The sequence below is a fragment of the Nannobrachium achirus genome, assembly GCF_963921795.1.
Source record: "Nannobrachium achirus genome assembly, chromosome: 22".
Lineage (NCBI taxonomy): Eukaryota > Metazoa > Chordata > Actinopteri > Myctophiformes > Myctophidae > Nannobrachium > Nannobrachium achirus.
Window position 1 is genome coordinate 17,083,030 of NC_137829.1, and position 26,524 is coordinate 17,109,553.

Here is a 26,524-nt window from a genome sequence, read left to right on the forward strand (position 1 = left end):
ATCAGGTGTTGTCTTGACTGGATGCGTTCACATCAGGTGTTGTCTTGACTGGATGCGTTCACATCAGGTGTTGTCTTGACTGGATGCGTTCACATCAGGTGTTGTCTTGACTGGATGCGTTCACATCAGGTGTTGTCTTGACTGGATGCGTTCACATCAGGTGTTGTCTTGACTGGATGCGTTCACATCGAGGGCAGCAGGTCTGAGCTGTGAAACAGTCTCTGTGAAAGCACGCCTTGCACACTGCAACACAAAGAACATTTCCAGACACATACGTTTTACCCAGTGGTAAGTCAAAGTAGCAGTACCACAATGTAGAATATACTCCAAGTAAAATGCCTGTATTCAAAAATGTTACTTTAGTAAAAGTACAGAAAGTATTGGCAGCAAAATATACTAAATTACCTTCCTCTTTCATTACATTCTGCAAGCTGTCACTTGCACAATTAAATTCACAATTTAACTCTGATTGATTCTTTGCTTTCATTTAATTCAGTTAAAAAAGTATCACAAAGTACAAATTGTGAAGCCCCAATAGGGCTCAAGGGGTTAATTCATAATATATTTGTGCACGCTTGGATCCCAAGAGTCCCTTCTTATAAATATGAAGTCAAAAGTACAATTACTTGCATTTGAAATGTAGAGGAGTGAAAGTCATGCGCCTGCAAAACAGTACAGTAAGGAATGCACTTGTAGATGACTGTCCACCACAACGTGCACACATGACTTTATTTTTAGAGATAATGTGAGGAAGTGATACCTGGACAGCGTTTGCATGTGTCACCCTGAAAGGAGAAGAGGACGTCTCCCTCTCTGCAGAACTCACAGATGAAACCTCTGGCCAGACACAGCTGCACAGGGACACACATCACTGACACAGTCAACAGGGTCATGGATAGGGCTGTCACGATTATGACATTTTATTATGAAAATTAAGTGTCACTTTTTTTTCTTCCTATCGCCAAAATAAAATGCCTGGGTTTCCGAGGCTAAGTTTCACTCGACTAATTGCGATTAACAATTTAATTGTGTTTTTGTCGTTGATAATTACATTTCTGTTTGGCTTTTAGGACATTTGGCTTTCATGCCTCTGTATCTCCATATTTGAACCCGTTAAGACCTGACGTTGATTCTATAAGTGTCTTCTAAATCCTTCAAAGGTTTTTGAAAAACATATGTTTCTATATATCAGTGGTTCTCAAACCTTTTCATGTCAAGGACCCCCAAAATTATATGTAGGCCTATATGTAGAAAGAAAGATTTGAGTTACAAATATTTCCTTTAAAAATATATGTACTCAAAGATGTAAATGTTTTCCCCCAAAATAGCATATCTACAAGGTCATAGCCGTGCTATGAGCTTGTATGTCTGCTATTTTTGAATAGCTAAAGTATAACATAATGGTTAAAGTGATACAAATCTAAAGTGACACAGATGCTTTCCAGATCTATTGGGTTATCTTGTCTTTTTTCGTTAAATTAATTCCCCTTCTACTCTAAAAACTACAGGGTCACACAAAAGCGCAGCATAAGTTTTTCTAGCTTGTCTATCTGCTTCTATTGCTGTTTTTGAAATTGAATCCTGAAAAACAACAGTTTTGGACATGAGATTTCCACAATGTCGGGTGGAAACCTTGAATGTCTGAACCGTTACTTTTTAGGAAATGGAAGAAAAGAACGAAGTGGCCGTATAGTAATGGACTATGTACAGTAATGGCAAAAATATCTGTACTTTTTTCCGTTTTAAACAGAATCTTTTCTTACATTGTACAGACCCACAGAGGGTCCATTTGGTTCCAGTTGTACAGTGTCAGAGATACAGTCCCACAAGGGTCCATTTGGTTCCAGTTGTACAGTGTCAGAGATACAGTCCCACAAGGGTCCATTTGGTTAACTATCAATGATTTTGCTGGTGGGGGACACCTGGAAACACCCTCAAGGACCCCTGGGGTACCCGGACCACACGCTGTTGTACTGCGCTACATTACCTGACAGTTGTAGACGTGCATGGAAGCGTTGCGCAGCGCGGCTCTGGCCAGCGGCATCAGCTGACCTTTCTTGAGCGCCAGCAGGTCGTCCATGGAGAAGAGGTGTGGCCTTTGGGTCAGGTGACCAGGAAGCCGGTCAAACTCACTCACTCTGCACAGCGTGAATACAGAGATGGTTAATTTACAAAGATACACTGTCCCAATTGGAACCACTAGAGGCGACATGGTACACAAATCTTAGAACGGGTACACATTATTGTGTATCATTATTTTATGCTTTAACTATTGAAAAATAGCAGACATACAAGCTCACAGCGCGGCACCGAGTGCAGCGCTGCCAGCTTGTAGATCTGCTATTTTTGAAAAATTGTGAAAATTAGAATTTTGACCCGATTCTATAAGTGTCTTTTGAATCCTTCTAAGGTTTTTTGAAAAACCTATGTTTCTATGTCAGCAATCTGGCCAGCCATCATCAAAGAAAAGGTCCTTTTCACTTAACTGGAGCTCAGTTAGTCTGTTCTTGAGAGACTACTATGTCAGTGGTTCTCAAACCTTTTCATGTGAAGGACCCCCGAAATGATATGTATTTGGCCACGGACCCCCATCTCAAAACATTTAGTTCCAGGGACCACCCAGAAGCAAAATTTGAGTGACAAACATTCGCTTTGAAAATACATATATTCAAAGATTTGCACACATTTTCACGACTTTTTCAAAAATAGCAGATCTACAAGCTCGCAGCGCGGCACTCGGTGCCGCGCTGTGAGCTTGTATATCTGCTATTTTTTTCACTGGTTAAAGCATTCAATAATTCTAGGCCTAAATGGGTTAAGTGGGTGCCGGCGTCTGAAAGTCCTATGTTTACTGGTGCTAGATCCCGCAAGGGTGTGGTTTGCTGGGGCAGAGAAAGGTTGATAATAAAGTAGATTTTCTCCTGATAGGTCTCTCTGAAAAAAAGCCTTTTTAGCATATGAAAGTCTTGGGGGGGGGGGATTGTGTGGCTTGTGGCGTTTGAGTCCAATATTTAGTTCAGTGACCAAAGTCAACAAAAGCCCAAAGACTATGGCCGTCTTGAAACCGATACTTCCATTTCCTAGAGTGTGTTTGGGCAGAAACCTTGCATCTCCAAAAAAACATTTCTTCCTTAAATGATCTTACAAGAGTGTCACATAAAATTAGCCAAAATATCAGATCTACAAGCTCACAACTCTTTGCATTGTGGTACGTTGTGAGCTTGCAGATCAGCTATTTAAAAATATACACTGTATATAAATAAAATCAAAGTGGCTAAGTGTGACAGTTATTTTGTTTTATATTTAACTGATGAAAAGTATTCACTGTGACTGAACAATAATTACATCGGATTCATTGGAACACGATTAATTGTTTTCCATTTCCTGAAAAATAAGGGGTTTTGGACAAGGTTATACCCAAAGGCAACGATATGAGAACTAAAATGTGTCACGTACCCGGCAGAGAGTCTGCACGCTGCCAGCAGCCTCTTGATGCTGAGCAGCTGCCGTTGAATCTCCTAGAAAGAGAGGAGAGAGACAGATAGTTCAAATAAACAAGGGATTATCAAAACCCTGGCAGGGTGGTTAGCGACGGGGTCTTTATCAGCCTGAAGGTAGACAACCTTAGGTATGTGTGCCATCATTGGCACAGGGAGGGCAATCACCGGCACAGTGGCATACGTTTGTGAGTGCCCTCATGGACAGGCAAATATGGTCTTGTTTATGTCTTGGAATGTTTGTCACATATCCAGTGTTAAGTGCCACTTTGAGACTATACGCCATCAGATAGACCAGGCGATTCTGAACTGATGAAGTCTGGGTGATTGGCGTGGTTATTGCTCCGAGTCACAATTTCCAGATATGATTTTAAAGATTATTACAGCTGTATATAATCCAAATCTGTTGAAATTATTTTTATTTTGATGTGGTCTCATAATTATACACTTGTGCACAGTGACTATCTAAGGGGAGAAAAGTCATGTCATGTCAAAAAGGTTCCCAAATGCCTGCTATACAGTTTTCATATGTATCAGGGGTCTTCAACAAGGGGTCGGGGACACCTAGGGTGTGAGCTTGTAGATCGGCTATTTCCTGCAAAGTGGTTTGGTGTACAGGGGGGAAAAAAGAGCAGACCAAGTACTAAGCCAAAGGTCAAGTTTACAAAGTATTAAGGGTTTAAAATGTCTGAAAATACTCATATAACATGAAGTCTGAAAACACACATTTAACATGAATCCAATATGTAGTGGGGGTACCTGCTTCATCTCTCTCTTAGCTAAAGGGTCCTTGGCCTGAAAAATGTTGAGGAATCTCTGGTGTACATAGTTGTAACAATGAATACTACACTGATAGTACCAACAGTGTACAGTATTGTCCTCACCCTGAACCTATCCAGTTCTTTCACTCTGCTGTAGAGGGTCTGGCCCACCATCGTCAGATCAAAAACGGGCTGGTGCCAAACGGAATCCAACAGCTGCTTGGAGAAGTTACTCACAGGATACCTGCAATATTTATATTATTACCTTGTTAGGTCACTCAATACCTGCAATAATATGATATTATAAGCACTTAAACCTATTTAAACCTATACTATGTGTTGTTTTGTGACATTAAGATTGACACAGGAGCAGTTTTCTTATTAATGCCCCCACAAAACTAGCAGAGGTATAGGCAATCTACAAGTTCGAAATAAGTCCTGGACTGTATTGTGTCATATCCTCAAATTGTTTTAGCTAGTGGTGTGACCTTTTCAAACAAACTAATAGTACTACTATTAGTAGAGGTGATAATAGTAGGACTACTGGCAGTACCTGCTGAAGTCCCAGTGGGCCAGAACTCGTGCAGGGATAACAGCTTCAGAACCAGCATGGCAGCAGTCACAGAAATACCTTTCAATGGAACAATAGAAACAGTTTGATGCATGTTTAATTTTTAAAGCAAGCAGGCTGTCTGTCTCTTTAATTTGATTAATTTCATGTTTGTATCTCACATACACATCATACATTAAACCACAGACGTTAGAAGAAAGAAAAACAACTACCTAAGTATAATGTTTGCTTTGCTCATTGTCACATATCAGTAAAAAACACTTATCTAAACCACTTAAACACTACGCCACGGTATGTACTTCATTGACCAGAGTTCCCCAAATATCTATCCTTAGCCCTACACCAAACCTCTAAGGCAAAGAAATAGCCAATCTAGCACACAAGGTGTCACACTGTGATGTATTGTGAGCTTGTTAATCTGCAATTTTTTGACAAATCCCCCACCCCCTCTACCCCCCACTAGGTTCATGTGTTTAAACATACTTGCCCAGGTAGTCACAATAGCGTAACTTCTTGATGTACCCTGAGATGAAGAGAGAGGCATTGTGGGGGTTATTGTTAATGGTCAGGAAAGAGACAGCTTGTGATTTGTCATTGATTGATTGATTGATTGATTGATCGAAGACTTTATTAGAAGTTTGCATAGGAAAAGGTACAGTTTCATGACGGTACAGTTCACTGGTACAAGGTCTACTAAAAGGAGATCCATGAAAAGACTAAGCTTATTTCCACAGGAAACCATTTAAGTATCTCATATAACATTGAATGACAGACGAATAGAACACAGTACTATGCAGTAGATAGGTAAAGAAAAGAAAAATGAGAGAACAAAAAAAAGAGTCTTAACAGTAAGTAAGTAAGTATATACAAAGGGGCAGGGGAGGGGAGGGTTGGGCTAGGTTAGTTTCTTTTTTACCAGTTGCGAACGGCTGCTGCCTGTAAGTGTTTTTTCAGGGCAATTTTAAAGGATGCTAGTGATCCACACTCCTTTATGGCCTTCGGCCTTTGTCATGTCTGGCAAAGGCTTTGTTCTATGCTTTGTTCTATGCCTTCAAGGCATTGGATAAGACACGCACATATTCAATTAAAAATTATGACACTAGAATTAATAGCTATTAGTAATGGATGACACACATTTCAAAATAACCTATTTTTTGGTTCCATTCAGAAATTGTGTGTTCCAGGTAGTGGAAATAACTGTAAAATACTGTAAACAGTGATGTTTATAGTAGGATTCATTGGGACTAGTTGGAACTCTAAATGAAGGTGTCAGTGACACCTTAACCTCTTAAACCCTATATACTGTACTTAGCTGTCCGGGGCTCCACCATAGCTCTATACTAGGCCCGCTCCTGTTTTTTGCTTTACATGAAATATCTTCGTCGTAAATGTTTTATGTTCACAGAGCTTGTAGATCTGCTATTTTCACCCTCACGGTGGTTACGCTTTTCAAACACAGTTGACCCCTGACCAATACCATCCTCAGCCCAGTGAATGGACTTTAGGTCCATTTGGGTCCATTCTTACACCCTGGGAGTTACATTAACACATTTTTACAGTGAGATCAACTCAGAAATGATGCAGATTGTACTCACGGGGTTCTATCTCTGTTCCACAGCCTGCACACAGGAAGTGCTGAGAGGTCACGACCTCACTGCGTCTAAGGGATCATGTGACAAGAGGAAACCGACTCAGTCTCCCAGCGAGCTGAGCCAGCTCACAGGTCAAAGGTCAGTGTAAATACAGTACCTCAGCGTTTCCAAAAACAATGGGTCGGGACCCATTTTTGGGTCACAGACCAATTTCCTTATTGGGTTGTAACTTAACTCATTGACTGCCAAGGCCCGAGTTTCCCGAGTTATTACAGTAGTCCCAGGCTGCCACAGCCCGAGTTTCCCGAGTTGGAAGCCATTTTGAAAAAAAAAAAAAAAAAAATCTTTTTTATAAAAAAAATTCTAAAAATGCCTCAAATGTATTAGGCATGATCGCAATTGCGAAATTGCATGTTTAGCCCCATAACAAACACATCTTTCAAAATGTCAAAAATGGCTGTTTTGTCTGACTTTGAAGGCTTGTATCTCATGAATGCCTGAACGGATTTCCAAGCGGATTTTTTTGTTTGAAAGCTGTTAAAAAGTACTACACATATGGTGCATATATGGTGCATGGGCGTGCACGATCCGTGCACTAAAAATGTATCCGTGCACTAGAAATTTAAGAACGTGGCATCCTGGTACTTGGCGGCCATCTTGAAAAGGGCATTCAATGAGTTAAGTAAATATCCCATTTGTATTTATTTATTTATTTACATTTACTAAAAGTTAAAAAATATAAGTTAAGATATGTGTTATTATTATAGCCAAAGTATATAGCCAAGTAATAAGTGTATTGTATTACACATGTGATAGATGGACAGTGTATTCAGGGAAGTGCAGAACATGTTAGAGAGGCAGGGGGCTGAAATGTCTAAAATGGCCTTTTGATGAAAATATCGACAATAGCAGACCTCCAACGCATCGCAGTTGGAGGTCGGCTATTTTCGGTGCTTGATACCACACTAAACTAAGCATAAGCAAGTGAATACTGGAGATGTGGCGTAACAGCATTGGTTTCTACACACCTCTTTCAACATAAGACGCTGCATTCAAGTTCAGAAGAGTTTGGATAAGACAATTCTTTTGAATGCTGCCTTCAGATATGGTATGGAAAGAGGGCATTTGCATTTCTTTCACCCTTGTAAAAACTGCATTCATGTTCTGGAGAGGGCACTTTTTACAGATGGATAAAAGGGCAGGGGCTTAAGCCCCATGTGAGTGTATTTACGGTACCTGTGTGATGGCCAGACAGTGTAGATGAGGGTGAAGCGTGGTGGGCTCCAGTCCAGTGTTCCCCTCATCCGGGTCCTCAGAGCGATCTCCTCGCGCAGACTGCCCCTCCCCCCTCCACTCACCACCTCACCACCGGTCCCTGGCAGCTGGAAACCATCACATCCTCACTAGTCACTTAACTCAACGGACTTGCACGCTACAACAAAAATAAACTATGTAATGCAGAGCATAGAACAGTGGTTCTCAAACTTTTCAGGCAGTTATATTATTTGACAACATTTGGCCAATATTTGTCCAGTTGTTATAGTAATAGTTTTTCTTTCTTTTTTATGTATTAAAAAAGCTCCTTAAATTGTCACTTCACTGTCATCAGGGGTCCAGACCCACAGGTTGAGAAACATTGGAGTAGACTTTTTTTCATTGCTCAAAAGGTGCTCTCTGTGGACACGGCCCCTAACTCAAATGGTTAATTCATAATGTACTTTTTTTCCCTTCCTAGAAATGTAGTGGAGTCAGTAGTACAATATTTGTCTTTGAAATGTAGCGGAGTGAAAGTATGCATGTAAACTTGTACAGAGATATACAAAGAAATGTACTTAACAGTACTCAAATGTACTTTGTTCGTTACTGTCCATCACTAAGTGAAGCTGTCATTCTGACCTGCAGCAGTGAGGTGTCATTCTGACCTGCAGCATTGAGGTGTCATTCTGACCTGCAGCAGTGAGGTGTCATTCTGACCTGCAGCAGTGAGGTGTCATTCTGACCTGCAGCAGTGAGGTGCGTAAGCTGTATCGGCCACGTTGCAGACCCCCCTCCGATGGAAACCAGTTTCTCCGAAACACCAACACCAGCTGCTGTGCAAGGCTCTCCACACTATGGACCATGGGACACTCCACGCCACTATGCAATACGGGACAGCGCAGGGACCTATAAACCCAGGTCACATTCATCAGAATTATTAGTGTTAATGTTAAAGATGTCGTGCAATAGTTTAGGCGGGGGCGTTAGGTGAAAATAGCCTATCTTGACCTATTCTTTCACAATAATACTGTATAATTGATTGTATTTGAGGCCATCCTAATGACCTAAGACAGACAGACAGACAGACAGACAGACAGACAGACAGATGTGGCTGATTAGTATTAATTAATATCAATTAATAGTTAATGTTGGGTTGTGATGTCCTTACTCTGTGAGGGAGGCTCTGCTCATCAGTGTTTTGTCCACTGCACAATCTGAAAAACAAAGTTAGCAGCATTCAGGAATCTGAAGAACTGTGTACAGTATTAGAAGGGCACAACATACTGTATGTACTGTAGTATTGTTGCGACCGCCAGGTCGCAAGTTACTATGAAAACCTCCACCGGCTATCTGTCAGTCAGTCTGTCCATCACGCCACGTCGCACTTTTGGCCCATATTCTTATCTCCGGCACCGTTGCACCTATCCATGCCAAACTTTGCACACACACTCCTTGTGGGCTCCTCACAGGCGGGTGAGGTGAGTCAGTAGAATACAACAGCAGTGACAACACAGGAATGTGTGCGGGGAGGAATTAATTGGCGTAACGACTACATTCAGGAGAAAAAGTGGTAAGGTATAGAGTGAACAGCTAAACATGAACTGTGAATTTATTTGAGGTTAAACAGTATTTTTACAAGGACCGATGAGAGCCAATGAGGAAGGGAAACGTATTGTTGGAAACCAAAAAACATTGGATAGTTACTCGCAAATCATAAGAATGTGTCTGCGACCCTTTGTTTGGGAAATACCGTACTGTTTTGGTTAGATAGATTGATCCAGGATCTATACATACAATCATGTATAAACCAAAAATCACACCCGTGTGAACTGAGCGGTGGTTGTGTGTGTGTGTGTGTGTGTGTGTGTGTGTGTGTGTGTGCGTGCGTGTGTGTGTGTGCGTGTGTGTGTGTGTGAGAGAGAGAGAGAGAGAATATTGCAGTTAATGCTCAGACTAGACTCAAGAGCACCCTCTCTGGTCACTGAGTGGTAGTTCAGGCTACATACACACATACATACATACATACATACACGGATACACGGATACACGGATACACACACGGCCATGCTATGGAGCGGTCTACCGCTCAAAAAGCAGATTACCTTCAAAGCCACTGTCGTTGGAGAGGACAGAGAGGGTCTTTGTTTGGAGCCAAACACAATGACTTCCTGTTTCATCCACTTCCTGTTCCTGTCCGTGCCGAGGTGCCACACAGTGCTGTGTGTTTGCGTGTGAGCCAGCCTCGCACTCCTGTGTGAGTCTGTCTTTATGTTTGCTGTTGTCGTCATCTCTTCTCAAGTTGTCTTTCTCCTGTATTAGTGTGTATGTGTGGTGTGTGTTGTAGTTTTGCATGTGTGCGTCTACGTCTGATCTCTGTCTGTCTTCGTGCGCGTGCGTCTCTGCTGCACAGCGTGGCGTGCGTTGGCATAACGGTGATACGTCCTCTGTGGTGCAGTGTGTCTGTTGGTGTGCACCTGTGTCAGACACCTGTGTGTCCATCTCTGTGCTCTTTCTGTGGTTGTTGGTGGTATGTGTGTGTTGTTCTGCGGGGTTGTGTGTGTTCGCATCGCTGGCTGTGGACGTCCACTGGCTGAGGGTCAGGGTCCATTTCACCCTCTCCAGCACTTCCAGCACCAAGTCCACCACTATGAAATGGGCATTCTCCTAGACACACACACACACACACACACACACACACACACACACACACACACACACACACACACACACACACACACACACACACACACACACACACACACACACACACACACACACACACACACACAAAACATTATGTTAATTATTAAAGCTAAGCAGGGCCTGGCGAGTTAGGGCTTGGGTTTGATGCCTGGGGATCTCCATATATGGGTATAAGGGGATTACCCTAACAGGGCATCATCTGGGAATACCCATACTGAATATGGACATTTTATTTATTTTATCCTTTATTAATATATATCCATATACATATATGGACATAATATTAACGTTTTAGGGGAAGGTAGGGTGTAAATCAGAGTAAATGCCCATATATGGACTTTTTATTTCATGTTATTCTTTATTAATAATAATATGTATCCATATCCATATACAAATGCATACAATATATTTTATTCACATACATGGAGATCCCTATCTGAACCAGCCACACAGACAGGGCCATGTCTTGGCCCCTATATATATATATATCGATGACATCAGGGATCTTCATATATGGGCATAAAAGGGATTCTGGGGAATACCCATATGTGGACTTTTACATAGGTGATCACCTGTGATGTCACAGTGATGTGTCAAGGGAACCAACCCATAGACTGTAAAAATGTGTACACATACAAACACACACACAGAGACAAACTGTGAAATTTTTCATGGTAAACTGCAACCTTCGGTCGCAATGAGGACCTTAACATTTTAGGATGGCAATGAATAATGGCTGAAAGTGGCTGAACAATAGCCGTACAATAGCAAATTAAGCTCCTAGATCGGCTATTTTCTGGTGTGTGACATCGCCACACAACTAAGTATAAAATAGAGAAAAATCTAACCTCAACCCCTAAAGTAAGTAAGTAAGCCTTGCAGAGCCATGTCACATGTGCCCCATAGGGCAGGAGGCTATCTTCTGTTTCTGTAGCGCGAGGCACAGTGCTGTGTTCTACCTGTCATACAGATTACGGAGTATGCTATGAAGACATTCTTTTTGGAGCTGTGTGCAGCTCCCTATACGTGGCTGTGTGGGTCTGTGTGTGTGTGTGTGTGTCTGTCTGTGTGTCTGTGTGTATGTAGCCTGACTTCGGCGCGTAACTAGTACCGCACCATTTACGCCACTCGCGCAATATATACATCAAAATGTGCGGCTCGGCCGGGAATGGTGTTCTATTACCTTTCGTTCCGATCCGCCTTACCATGCCGACGTAATCGGCAAAAAACGACGCTTAATTGTCCCCATTGACTTATAATGGGACAATGCAAGAAATCACTTTCAAGTATTTTTCTCTCGTAAACCATAGGAGCTACAGTTTCAAACCTCGGAGAGGAGATTCATAATGATTTTAAGAATGAATCGAAAAATAATTACATCACTCGGCCTCATGGTGGCGCTATAACGGCCCACTTTACGTTTTGCCCCGTAACTCTTGAACCGTAGATCGGAAAATTAAAATTCTTTTTTCCCTGGATTCCTTGGGTCAAGACGCATCTCCCCATATAGGCCACGCCCATTTGCGCCAGGATAGATTTTCCGCCATCTTGAATTTTCTCCAAAACACACTTTTTGCTCCTTTTCCTACATGTTTTCTTCAAATGTCACAAAAATCGGTACACATGATCTACACACACACACACACACACACACACACACACACACACACACACACACACACACACACACACACACACACAGCTCCACTTCACACGGGTGTGATTTTTTATTTTTTTAAAAGCGTATGCCCTCATGAACCTTTCAAAATAGCGTATCTCAAAAAAAGTCTAGAACACACCACTGGCGAGGCAACTTCATGTACAAGTACTGTACACCCCCTAGACATGACGCTAGTATGTTCCAACCCTTGATGCTAAGTGCCAAGCATGAAGGTTACAGGGTCTTCAGCCTGGGGATCGAACCACGGCCTCCCAGTCTCAGGGCGGACACTCTAACCACAAGGCCACTGAGCTAGCCAACTCCTAAACCGAACCACTATCTAATGTTTAACACTAACCATAGCCTGAATCATTTTGTTTGAGGACATACCTTCTCCAGCTCACAGCTGGCTCTGAAGATGTCTGTGGACTCTGTGATGTCCTGGAGGGCCCATGGAGGATGTGTCACTGGTGCAAAACAAAGGACAGACCATCACAATCCATCATGATCAGTGGATGAATAGATCTATATAAATGTAATCTATTGCATTTATACAAGAATGCACATGCCATGTTTTTCGTTCAGAAAAGGGAATTACCCTTGCCCCTTTTGTTTTCTTAACCCAAGGCCAATTCTTCAAACGCATTCTAAACCAGAAGTTATTTCTCAAAGTGACGCAATGTGAGCTTGTAACTGCTATTTCTTAATAGAAAACACACAAATCTAAAATTACAGATGATTTCCCGGTTCTGATGGGCTAATACATTATTACAAAAAAACTAATACTGTATATATATTTGTTTCTTTTTTTCTCCCCAATGTAATCGTTATGTCAATAGATTCCTCCCCACACACATTTCTGTGTGTTGTCACTGTTGTTGTATCCTACTAGCTCATCTTCCAGTGAGGATGTAGAGCCTTACTCCTCTCGGCTCTCGCCCCAACACTCCCAGCCTATAGGAGTACACGCAGTGAAAATTTTCACCCTTCCTGTCCGGCTTCCCTCCCCTGAACACAAGCCAATTGTGTTTGTATAGACGCTCGGATGCATACCCCGTTTGATGACTAGAATGTTAATGCTCCCCTTTTGGCAAAGAAATATAACAAATCTATGTTTCTGAGCTAAAAGTGCAATAATCTTTTCAGAGATTTGGACAAGTCATTTCACCATGGTTGTGTTAAGTACATATGTTAAACATTTGACCTCCAGGTCCTCCTCATTACCGTCATGGCTGTGAGGACTTCTGTCTTTATGATCTTCCTCCTCCTCCTCCTCCTCATCTTCCTTGGTGTCGTCATTAGAAGAAACACTGCGTGTCAGACTGAAGGCCTGCACCAGGGCGGCGCTGTCGGACACAGGTTCAGTGTGAGAGAGCCGCATGGTCCTGTAACGGGTACGCCTGGAAAGGGAAGGCAGAGGGGGCTGATGATGGGATAGCGTGGTGTCGTCCAGTCCTCCAGGGGGCTGATGGGATAGCGTGGTGTCGTCCAGTCCTCCAGGGGGCTGATGGGATAGCGTGGTGTCCTCCAGTCCTCCAGGGGGCTGATGGGATAGCGTGGTGTCGCCCAGTCCTCCAGGGGTTTCCAACACGGACACGGGGAGGAGAGGGATCGGTCGGGGACTGTCACACTGCTGATGAGGACTGGAAATGTCTTCTGTTGGAAGAGAGACTGACAGAGAGACAGAGGCAGCAGACAGATAGACAGAAACACAGAGATAGAGAGGTGAGAGACAGAAACACAGTACACACATTTAACATTTATTTAACAAATGAATAAGTTACTAGTAAGAAAGTAGTTTTTTTTTAAATTTAACAACATTTTGATTTAACCGCTTTCAAACTGGCATCCCTATTTTGGACATACAAATAAAGATGTTCAAACCAAAACCTGGCCCTAATATCAGTTTAGATATCAGATCTACAAAAAAGTACATCCCATTTTGTTCCGTACTGTTCTGGTGGCGTTACTTTCGTACCGGTTTTGGTCAGAGGAGCCGGGGTTGTAAGTGCAGCCTCAGGGACACCTTCCACACTCCAGGTGGCATAGCCGGTCCTACGGATAGGGACGGAGACCGTTCTGAAACGCTCCATCTGAAGAGAAGGACGGAAGAAAATGAAGAGTACGGAGGAAGAGTTGGGGAGAGGAAGATAGGGAAAGAAAGAGACAAAGTACACATCCTTGCACTGTCTGCATCGAGTAATCTCCATACATGAAAACTGTTCCACCCCTTCAAATTGTACATATTTTATTTTGATTGTATTATATTGATTGGTTGTATTGTACTGTGTACACTTCTGCTTTGGCAATGTAAACTATGTATTCTCATGCCAATGAAGCCCTTTGAATTGAATTGGATTGAATTGACAAAGAGCTAGTGAGAGAGACAGCGAGAGAAAGAGATTGCAATAATAATGTCTATGATTACAGATTGACTAACTTCCTGTGCATGCAATCTCCTTGAGTCACATGCTGTACATACTGTAACACCCGACCAAGCTACTATGCTGACGGGGAAATGACAGTCCAGTGTGGCTACTGTAACTAACAACATGAACCCTATAACGTCCGTCCCTAGGATTGGACAAACACACAGCAAAAATAGAACATCTACGGGTTGCGTTGTGAGCTTCTATAGATTTGCTGTTTCTGCTCAGTTCCTACTGAGCAGAAACAGTTCTCAACATTAAATTAAATACATTTTCAATGTCTTCGTTTATGAACTCAGTATAAGTGAGCTGTAGAGATGTGAATGGTTCATTACAGATTCCTGTGTGGATTAAAAATTCAAGAAGTCATTTAAATTACTAAATACAACCAAGTATGATCAGGTAGGCAATCATTAACGGGAAAACACAAAACGTTCAAGCTAAGAGCTTTCTGCCCGACAGCGACGATATATAGCTTAAAGCTCTATCAATCTGTATGGTAGAGTAGGCTGGATTTAATTTATAAACTGGTTGTATTTGGTCTCCCTGCTCTTCTATTGAGACACCCTGTGTCTAGGTTGAACACAACCCTTGACAGAATGCTGTTATTGGTTGATTTTGACTTATAGGTCAAAACTGAATTTCTTCCCTGAACAAGCGGGCAGGCTCTATTGGCTAAAATAAATAAATAAAATAAATACATGACAGGAAAGTTACAGAGAGCAGCTTAAAACATGATAAAATAATCAGTTCACTATAACATAAAATAAATAAATAAATGACATTTAGCAGTTCACTATAAACACATAACAATGCTCGCTCACCATGTTTTGGGCCCCAGCAGCAGCAGCAGATATAAGGCTGGTTGTTGTAGAACGTACAGCCCTCCTAATATGCAGCTTAACGAGAGAGAAAGCGTTTGGCCAGAGACACTTCCTCAATTATTAATGTCACATTGTGCTTTCAGTGGTTGAGCATGGAGCAAGCAGTTTTTCTTTTCCCTTTTTTTTTTGTGTGTGTGTGTGTGTGTGTGGGGGGGGGGGGATAGTGAAAGTGTTTATGCATGATAGGTAAAACAAAAAGTATAATATTGTTTTGATATACAATGTAGAAACAAAGTAGAAAGTTCAGGGAATGTCATAAAATAGATTAACATTCGGTGAAAAGATCAGATCTACTATACAAGCTCACATCAGCTATTGATTTTACTTTTTCTTTTCCAAATTTTTCCTGGGACCCTGGAAACCCCTGAATGACTGCTCTAGTCTCCGCAGGAGACTTAGTTTGAGTCTAATTTCTCTTTTGGGTCTTGAGCTGAAAGGGAACCACTGGGCTACAGGTAGGCCCATATAGAAACTCACCCTCCGCAGTAGAACTGCAGTGGTCCGAGATGAGGGCCTACGGCTGCGGTGGAATTCCTCCATGCAGAGGTAGATCACCCTTTTCAAGAGATCGTTTCCAAAAAGTAAAGGTAGTTCCACGCTCCCAGAGTATGATTTTGCCAGTGTTGGGAAAATCATAGCCTAGTCTTTACTTTTTGGATACGATGTATTCTGGCCAAAAGTCGAAAGATAGCGAAGAATTGATTGATTGATTGTGCAGAAAATGAATTGAACAGGATAAATACACAAGAAAGCCCTTACATAATGTCTTGTAAGAGGTAAAAACTATTGCCTACAAAAAAAAAGAAGAAAAAAAAACAACAACACATTGGCAGAATAAAAAGGTCTGGTGCTGACCATTAGGGGAAAAAAGTATCTGAACCAATTACGGTAATAGGACGGTGGATACACAGCGTGGCACCGAGCTTGTAGATCTGCTATTTTCGAAAAATCTAGATATTTTTTGCAAGTCTTTGAATATATCTTTTTAAAAGCGAACATTTATAACTCATTTGCTTCTGGGTGGTCCCTGGAACAACATATTTTGAGATAGAGGTCCGCGGCCAAATACCTGTAATTTTGGGGGTCCTTGACATTAAAAAGGTTCAGAACCACTGATTTAGAAGATGGATTTAGAAGACATTTATAGAATTGGGCCAGAAATGTTCAAGATATGCAGATCTACAAGCTCGCAGTGCGGCACAAAGCATAAAATAATGGTGAAAACTGTTCAAATCTAAAGTGACACAGATTTGAGCTAAGGCCATTCTGCTTTTTAGCATTTGAGTTGGAAATGTTTACCGATTGAACTTCCATGAAATTCTTCCATGAAATGGCTCATAAGTGAAACAAAACATAAACGTCTCTTTATTAATAATTTTAGACACTGAGCTAAGCTGTGCAGTGTGCTCGTTTCCAGTCAAATCAAATCAAACTTTATTTACATTAAAAAACAACTGTTGACCAAAATGTTGCACGGAAACAAAGCAAACAAGTAAAAAAAAAAGCACTCACATATGCACTTGATATAATATGTAAAGGACATACGTACATGATTCCAGGTAGCTCAGTCTCTCTCTCTCATAGGTGTGATCCACTGCCAACAAGGCAAATGAGTAGGGCACCCCTGCATATCTGTAGGTCACCCCTGCATGCATATCAGTCTTGTTTTTGGGACAACCAGCAGTAACCTGTCAGCGGACCTCAGAGCTCTGACAGGTGTGAAACAATTCAGAAAGTAAGTCCTTGAGTTGATTAAACAAACAGCAGCACCTTAAAATATATATAGTAAATGGTAAATGTATATAGCGCCTTTATTCAAGGCGCTTTACAGAGATTGTGCATTATATTCACCCATTCAAACACACATTCATACCCCAATGGAGGAGGAAACCATGCTCACCGGGAGCAACTAGTGTTCAGTCTTGCTCAAGGTCTGTTCAACACCAACCCTCCATGTTCTAATGACAGTTTGAATACCCCTGAGCCACTGCCGCCACCCCATATAGTCATACATTGTGAGTCTGTAAGCACTTTATTACAGCATGATTACATGCATATATTAATGAATATAAAAAGGACTATACCTTTATAAACACTGTTAATGTGGACAGACACCAATGTTCACATTGGTAATAATAAAAGATTAAAAGCAATAAAAGGCAACAAAAGCATTTGCTAGTCCATTATGGTGAATGCATGCATTCAAATCCATTGCCTATAAAAGGAAAACTGTCAGCATTGACAATTGTCAATAGCAATGCATAGTAGGATGAATTGCCATTGATTAGAGGGAATGCTCATATACGTATGATATAATGTATCAACTCACTGTTCAACAAACATTTTCTCCTCTGAAAGAGCAAAACATAATTTTGATCAAAGCATTTGCCACAAACTGCAACTAAAGGGTTCTTCCTTCTATATGAGTCCTCATGTGTGACTTTAGATTAGACATTTGACCGAATCCTTTGCCACAAACGTTACAAATAAATGGCTTTTCCCCCGTATGAGTCCTCATGTGCTTTTTTAGAACACCCTTTTCACTGCAGCCTTTACCGCAAACCGTACAAGTAAAGGGTCTTTCCCCCGTGTGAGTCCTCATGTGTGTTTTAAGTTCACACATTTGACTACAGCCCTTTCCACAAACCGTACAAGTAAAGGGCTTCTCCCCTGTATGAGTCCTCATGTGTCTTTTGAGAGCACCGTTTTCACTACAGCCTTTGCCACACACTGTACAGGTATATGGCTTTTCCCCCGTGTGGGTCCTCATGTGTGTTTTTAGATAACCCTTTTGACTATAGCCTTTGCCACAAACTGTACACGTAAAGGCCTTTGTCCCTGTATGAATCACCATGTGCTGGTTCAGATGTCCCTTGTGATTAAACACTTTGCCACACGCTGCACAACTGTGGGTTTTCCCTGCGTGACTCGTCATGGAGTGAGTTTGTTTTGATGATGATTTCAGATCCGGGGACAGTTTGTTACTTAATAAAGACAATCCTTCTCCTTCCACCACATGCTGTGTCTTGTGTGAATTCGGTGTGTTTAAAGCTGACAGATCTACCCTGTTCTCCTCCCACTCATCGCTGTCTTCAGTGATGTCAGATTCAGAACAGTGTGAAGAAGAGAGGAGATGGTCTTTAGCAGCTGGTTGTGATGGTATCCAGTGCTGTATGTAAGCTTGTGTTTTTATGTAATCCGTTGAGGTGCTGGCTCGAGGCTCTGTCTCTCTGTTTTCACCACCATCAACATCATCATCATCATCCTCAATTTTCACTTCTACTAACGTCAATGTCGATGGAGCAGCCTCCTCTGGTTCCTGTTTAATCTGTGGAGCAGGGACGTGCAGAGAATGTTAGAGAGGCAGGGGCTGACATTTCTAAACAGGGCCTTTTGGTGAAAATATCGAAAATAGCAGACCTCCAAGCTCACAACGCATTGCGCTGCCATGCGTTGTGAGCTTGGAGGTCGGCTATTTTCGTTACTTGATACCACACTGAACTAAGCATAATAAAATCAATAACGGAGATGTGGCGTAACGGCATGGATTTCTACACAGAGAGGGCAATTCTTTCAACATAAGATGCAGCATTCAAGTTCAGGAGAGTTTGGACAAGGCTATTCACTTGAATCCTGCCTTCAGGTATGGCATGGAAAGAGGGGGCATTTGCATTTCTTTCACCATAGTAAAAAAACTGCATTCATGGTCTGGAGAGGGCGCTTTTTTACAGACGGATAAAAGGGCAGGGGCTCAAGCCCCCTTTGATGTCTATGTGTGCACGTGCCTGCTGTGGAGGGTCCGACTCCTCCTGGACCAGACTGGGGCTCCTCTCCTCTGCAGGGGAAACTTCCTCTTCTTTACACACAGGGAGGGGCTGGATGTCTAGGCAAAAGATTCATCAATCCATTTAGGTGTGAACGCAAATCTGTGTCACTTTAGATTTGAACCACTTTAACCATTATTTTATGCTTCAACTATAAAAAATAGCAGATATACAAGTTCACAGTGCGGCACCGAGTGCCACGCTGTGAGCTTGTAGATCTGCATTTATTTTTTTAGATTGTGAACATTTGTGCAAGTCTTTGAATATTTTGACCTGATTCTATAAATGTCTTCTAAATCAGTGGTTCTCAAACTTTTTCATGTCAAGGAACCCCCAAAATTACATGTATTTGGCCACAGACCCCCATCTCAAAATATGTTGTTCCAGGGACCACCCAGAAAGCAAATATTTGAGTTACAAATGTTCGCTTTTTAAAAAGATTCATTCAAACACATGCAACACACTCGAGATTTTTCAAAAATAGCAGATGCCACGCTGTGAGCGTGTATCCACAACTTTCCAACATCCCATCGTGCATTGCGCAGAAGGCGAGCGGCGCTAGAAGAGGGCCATGTGAGAAATGAGGGGTGGAGGTTGTGGTTTGGCAGCCAAGGAGTGTGTGTGCAAAGCTGCGTGATTTTAGGGCTAGATTTGTATATGGCACCACTTCTTTAAAGTTATACTATGTAACTTTTTTTATAAAACATATCTTAAAATTGTCCTAACTATTAAATCGCTAAAGTTTTAGAACCCCCACTCTGTTAATTTCAGCTCCCGAAGCCTTTTCTTTATATGTGTTCTACTGAGCCCTGCATGGTGGCCGTGACCGGGTCTGTTTTTCCGGCAAAATTACGTCATATGCATCATTCTGTACACGTGTCTCCCTACCGGCCAATCAAAGCCCAGATCATACACTGCCGAGCTCTTCAGGAAGTACACTGCAGTGTTTACACTGGTCTAGGAGTTTAGCATGTAACTCCCCAACCGAGGCTCGTAGAGGGACACGAAAGACCTCGATGGATGCGTCTCGGCGAGGCGAGGCGGACGCAGTGGTCTGAAAGCCCAGTCCGCGGCGAAAAACGGCCGAAAAAAGCAGACGCGACCGCGGTTTGCTCTACTGCTACTGACCACTAGTTGAGCAACTTACACAGTATAGCTTTAAGGCATTTTTGATACCTTTTGTATTCACACAAGAAATGAAATACATTGCATGTCTGATGGAAGCAAGATAACTTGGGCTCTGAACAGGGGTGTTCACAAAATTCAGTTTGGTTCAATTGGACACAGGCGTAACAGTTCGGTACATTATTGATGACGGCTAAAAAGTGACATTTCCTTGATCTGGTTTTACTGAACCTCGGAGAGCCTCAGCAGCTAACGTGCGTTATCTATAGCAGTGGTTCTCAACATTTTCAGTCCGCGACCCCCAAAATAATCATATATTTTAACTGGGGACCCCCTCACCCTGATGAGCACTAAGAGTTGAGGCATTACATCAAACATATAATTTTCGGAATGTCTGTCTGTCTGTCTGTCTGTCTGAGTGTCTGTCTGTCTGAGTGAGTGTCTGTCACAGCGTTTCTCCTCAGTGGCTGGAGCAATTGATCTGAAATCGCATCACCATTAGCATATGAACACACCTGACATAACTGTGAAGCCCGTTTGTCACTTTCACAAATCATATGCTGTATATTAGCATTTTTATGGTGTATCTATATCTATTCTGCATCTAGCTTGAGGCATATCTATTCTGCATCTAGCATATGAGGCAACATGTTTAACCAGCTGTGTGTGTGTGTGTGTGTGTGTGTGTGTGTGTGTGTGTGTGTGTGTGTGTGTGTGTGTGTGTGTGTGCAGGCGGGTGGGCGGGCGGGGGGTCGTTTGCAGACCCCTGCTCTATGAGCTGCCAAGGGGGCTTTTGGAAATGGTAAATGGTGCATTTATATAGCGCATTAGTGCTAATAAATGGAGCCTTTTCTTTCTTTTTTTCTTTTTACCTGAGAGAGTGTTGCTCAGTGATGTCAAAGTTGACACATCAGCGTCCTCTTCCAGTTCCTCTTTGATCTGTGGAGGTTGTGGTTCCTCCTGGAGCAGACTGGAGCTCCTCTCCTCGTGTCTTCCTTCTAGGGATGGGACGATATGAAAATTTCATATCACGATTATTGTGACGCGATAATCAAAATATCCCCAACATCCATTATCCTGGGGCGGAATCCCAATAGCAGATCTACAAGCTCACAACGCGTGAGCTTGTAGATCGGCTATTTGTTGGCAAAGACATTTGCTCCTTCAGTGCGGCTGGGTTCTGGACTACAATATGACATCATCCAGAGGTTTGGGTGGGCGGGATCAGAACTTTTGTCGGATGTTAAATGTTTTGAAACCTGACCGTATGCTAGTGTTTATGTACTGTCATTGACAGCACTGTAACATACTGTAAATGCAGCACACACACATACAGTATATATTGTAAGTGTAGCCGAGGAGTGCAGCTCCCAGAGCCGGGGTCGAACCCATGACCCACGGCTCACTAGTCCGGCTAGCTCTTCAAACCCATAACCCACGGCTCACTAGTCCAGCTAGCTCTGGGCCATAGAAGGAGTTCTCCTTAAAGCTATACTGTGTAAGTTGCTCAACTGGTGGTCAGTAGCGTTATAGCAAACCGCGGTCGCGTCTGCTTTTTTCGGCCGTTTTTCGCCGCGGACCGGGCCTTCAGACCACCGCGTCCGCCTCGCCGAGACCTATCCATAGAGGTCTTTCGTGTCCCTCTACGAGCCTCGGTTGGGGAGATACATGCTAGACTCCTAGCCCATTGTAAACACTGCAGTGTATTTCCTGAAGAGCTCGGCAGTGTATGATCTGGGCTTTGATTGGCCGGTAGGGAGACACGTGTACAGAATGATGCATATGACGTAATTTTGCCGGGAAAAACAGCCCCGGTCACGGCCACCAGGGCTCAGTAGAACACATATAAAGAAAAGGCTTTGGGAGCTGAAATGAACAGAGTGGGTGTTCTAAAACTTTAGAGATTTAATAATTAGGACAATTTTAAGATTTGTTTTATTAAAAAAGTTACATGTATAGCTTTAACGCTATGTCACCAATGAGCCCTGGCACCGTAGGAAAGGCTGTGCAACCTCTTGTCTGTAGTAAAAAATAAAAAATACAGTTTTGCTACTCACCAAAACAAAGACGGCTTTAGGGAGTTTGAGCCCTCCACCTCACGTCTAAAATACACTTTTTAGCCAGAAAAGAAAATATCTCACCGAAGGTGAAAATCTGGTCAATGGAACTTTCTATTGACAAGATCTATAGAGGGTGTGTGGAGTAGCTAAAATCTCTGGTGAAATATTCTCTTTTCTGTCCAAAAAGTGTATTTTAGAGGTGAGGTGGGGGGCTCTGAGTGTTCCCACTGAAGAAAGTAAGCTTTCAATATCTTAGAACCGTCTTTGTCTTGGTTAGTTAGTTGACAATCAAACCTGTGACCATGTATAGTTCTAAGAGTACAGCTCATGCCATGTACGTATATATTTTAACTATCCTTTTTTAATGTAGGGTACTGTTAGTAATATGTGTTGTTTTGTTGTTTTTTTCTTGGTTCAGGAAAAATAGTATTTGTATGTATGTTCTTAGGCGCCCTCTCCTAATGTAGGGTTACTGTTTGTTGGTATGTATTGTTTTGTCTTCATGTGGGGACTACGGATGAAATTTAGCATTCTTGCTAATTCCGGCTTATTTACATTGCATTCATGTAGTGTTCATTAATATGCATTGTCCCGTCTAAATAAACAAATAAAGTAAAGTAAGTAAAAGTCTTGGTGAGTAGAGAAAATGTATTTTTTTTTTTTACTACAAACGAGAGGCTAAGCAGCCTGGGCTATATATAATATATAAATAATCTGTCAATTATTTATTTAGTAATGATGATAGACAGAATGAAAGAAAAGTGTGTTACTCTTCAGCAGTGTGGAAGATAAAAGTTCAAGAACGTTGCTGAAAGCAAATAAGAATAAAAGCATGAATAAATAAACAAATACACAGACATTGATTCAAATAATGCACAGTGAAGTCAGGCTGCAGCATAATGAAGTTAGAGGTTCAGGTTATGTGGGCCAACACTGACACCTAGTGGTATTTTTCAGTATTTGTAATGTCACTGAGGCTAAACAGAGGTTTGAAAGAAGCTCTAGTCTACCCAGAGCAAGGACATGGACGGACACATACACATACATAGGGGAGAGCGGGGTAAACTGAGACACTTTTTACATTTTCTCCCCTAGAGGCGAACTAAAAGATATATCAGTAAAAATATACACATTTCCCAGTAATTTGGGATGTTTCCTAACAATGGAAGTTATCAGAACATATTCAAGACAAAAGGCAGAGAAAATATGATTGTTTTAAAAAAAGTGGTCTTGTGTCTCAGTTTACCCCAGGACCGGGGTAAACTGAGACAGACCAGAGAAATCAACGGGGTAAAGTGATCCACTCACTTTTTTCACTTTAAAACTACCATAAAAACACAAAAACCCGGTTAACCGGGTTAAATATGCGTAATACAAAAATGTACATAGCAGACATTCTTTTAATAGGCTTTGTCCTGTCATTTCCACCCATGTGTCAAATAATGTGACACATGGGCAGAAGGAAAAAACTAAAAACCCTATAAAAAATGTATAGAAGGGTTTACCAAACTTTCCTCAGTTGATCCTTATGTAATTCTTCCTGTAGAATCTATTTCTGCAAAGTATATTGTTGTATTGTGCATAACTAATGAAATAATTCGCATATTTAGTCAAATATGCTAATTATCTCATTAATTATGCACAATACAAAGAAATATATATCAAAAATGGATTCTACAGGGGAAAATACATAAGAATCAATTGAGACTAGTTTGGTACACCCTTTAATTAGGTTTTTACAGCTTTCTCCCTGTCTTTCATGTTAAGGATAGTCTCACTTTACCCCGAAGCAATTGTCTCACTTTACCCCACAGCCACATTTTGGGAAAAGGGATATTTTTATCAATTCAGGGTAATCTTCAGCTAGCATCTATCACATGGATTTATAAGTTGGTAGTTCATCAACATGTATGATATAAAATGTTCTCCCTGCATCAATTTGCTTTGACACAACAGCTGATTATGTTGACAGCAAGAAAATTTACTTTTACATGCAAAAAACACATTTTTGTGAAAAAAGCATGTTTTCTACAGCACTATCAGGTCTCTCTTTTCATGACAAGTGGGAAATTCAAGGGGCTTGAAAATATAATGGTCACATGGCCACAAATGTGTTCCATTGCCAAGATAAATGGAGCGTCTCAGTTTACCCGGTGTCTCAGTTTACCCCGCTCTCCCCACCTTTAACTAATCAGAATCTACAACGTGTGAAAGTACTGAAGCTACCGCACAAGCTACTGGGAAATGTATTTGAGCCATTATCTTAGCTGCAGTAAAGCTACTGGACACATTGGTAGAAAGTAACTAACTACGGTAAGTACATTTACTTAGGTACAGTACAGTTTTAAGATACTTTTACTTTACTGGAGTGTTTTCAATTATCAGTACTTTTACTTCAACTCCACAGACAAATATTGTATTTTATTCCACTACAATTATTTGAAAACTTTAGTTACCGGTACTTTGAAGGTTTTGATTATAAATATTACAAAACATACATTGACCACTTAATCCCTATATACCATTTGAAAATATCCAATCTAAGTTTAAGCTATGCTACGCATTGTGAGCTTATTTGAGAACTTGAAATGGGATAATGAGTAGGCCTACTTTCACTTTTGGTACTTTAAGTACATTTTGATGACAATACCTGTATACTCTTACTCAAGTACATTTTGAATTCCAGAGAATACAATTTTATCTACATTGCTAAGTTAAACATGTGAGTACTCATTCCATCACTGCTACTGGATAGTGCAGATATAGCAGGGCTTGACAAGCAAGTACATTTCCCATTCACTTGTCCAGGCACAAAATAAATGTATTTTGCTTTTATTTGACAAATAAATAAGACCCCCCCCCCAATCCACAGTCTGCATACAGCTGCAAGGCGTTGTGAGCTTGTAGATCGGCTATTTTCGATTTTCAGCAAGGTTTGGTGTAGAGGGGGAAAAGAGCACTTAACTACACAGTGAAAGGTCAAGTGTATTATTTAATTGACTGTTCAAGTGGCAAATTGACATGCATCCAAAATAGATAGATAGATAGATACCTTTATTATCCCAAGGGGGAAAATGTGTTGCCCAGAGGCAGCACTACAATACAATAGAATACAATACAATACAATACAATACAATCATTGTAATACAATACAATGATGATTGTGCTGTCAAGTTTATGAAACTATGGAATCTATGAAAAAGGTTGTGGGGGTCCCTGCTTCATCTCTCTCTCAACTAAGGGGTCCTTGGCCTGAAAACGTTGAAGACCCCTGCTTTATAGGCTAGTTGCATTAGCTACAGTAGTAGGTGTAGCTAAGCTGTGTTCAAATCAACATAAGAGTGAACCAACCTGCAGTGTGCTGTAGTTTGTCTTGTCTCTCCATCTCTCTCTGGAAGAGGCTGCACATGAACTCCGCCGCCGCACTGAGGCGCTGCAGCACAAACACCCTGACGAGCTTCATGCTGCAAATGTGCTGTTTTTCCAAAACACACAATATCTCCTCTCCCACCGACGTCAGGTGTTCATTGATCGACAGCCGCAGAGACTCCATTTGACACATTTTATCCCGTTGGAAGTTTTCACCGAGCTCCAAGCATAGAGGTAAGGTAATATATAAAGAGCTCCAAGCAGCGAGCGGCTTTGTTGTTCCACCATTAAAAAAACGCGACCCGGCGTTTGCCAACGGGATGGTGTTTTTTACTGGTGTTTCAGTCCGAGTGTGGGGAAAGGGTGCGTTCGGAAATGCGCACCGGACTGCGCGGGCGTTTATCGTGGGCTTGCCCAGGCCTTACGGCCTGGGCATAAATATAACGATTGCATTCACCACGGCTTCGTAACTCGCGCGGCGCTCCGCCGGCCGCGCGGCCCTGGCCCGCTCTTCGCGGCCACTCGCGCCTGCGGCGCTCGGGGGCGAAGAGCAGGACCAAGGTCCGCTGGCCTTCGCGCCGCTTGCAATGTCGTGGACAATAAAACGAGCGCACCCTTTCATACACTCTGACTGAATCACCAGTAAAAAAACACTCTCTCTTTGCCAACGGGTCTGAGCTGCGTGCATCTAATCTGCATCTGGCTTAAGGCAAGACCCAAATTCAGAATGAACATCTTTAACTAAAATCTTTGCTTCTGGGGGTCCCTGGATTCTGGAACAAAATATTTTGA

At 41.9% G+C, this 26,524-nt stretch overlaps 1 protein-coding gene across 1 annotated transcript; it reads right to left on the reverse strand.

The window, feature by feature from the left end:
- rubcnl (rubicon like autophagy enhancer) lies at nt 1-25,925 on the reverse strand (the record flags this gene model as incomplete). Its single annotated transcript, XM_080752723.1, has 18 exons — nt 1-243; nt 761-851; nt 1,988-2,138; nt 3,457-3,518; nt 4,382-4,502; nt 4,812-4,889; nt 5,313-5,352; nt 6,425-6,489; nt 7,658-7,803; nt 8,422-8,584; nt 8,847-8,892; nt 9,781-10,342; nt 12,432-12,508; nt 13,266-13,712; nt 14,020-14,134; nt 18,632-18,682; nt 19,140-19,237; nt 25,715-25,925. The coding sequence occupies 18 exons, from the start codon at nt 25,923-25,925 to the stop codon at nt 152-154; spliced, it is 2,616 nt and encodes an 871-aa protein (XP_080608849.1). The 3' UTR covers nt 1-151.
- Nucleotides 25,926-26,524: the final 599 nt, after the last annotated feature.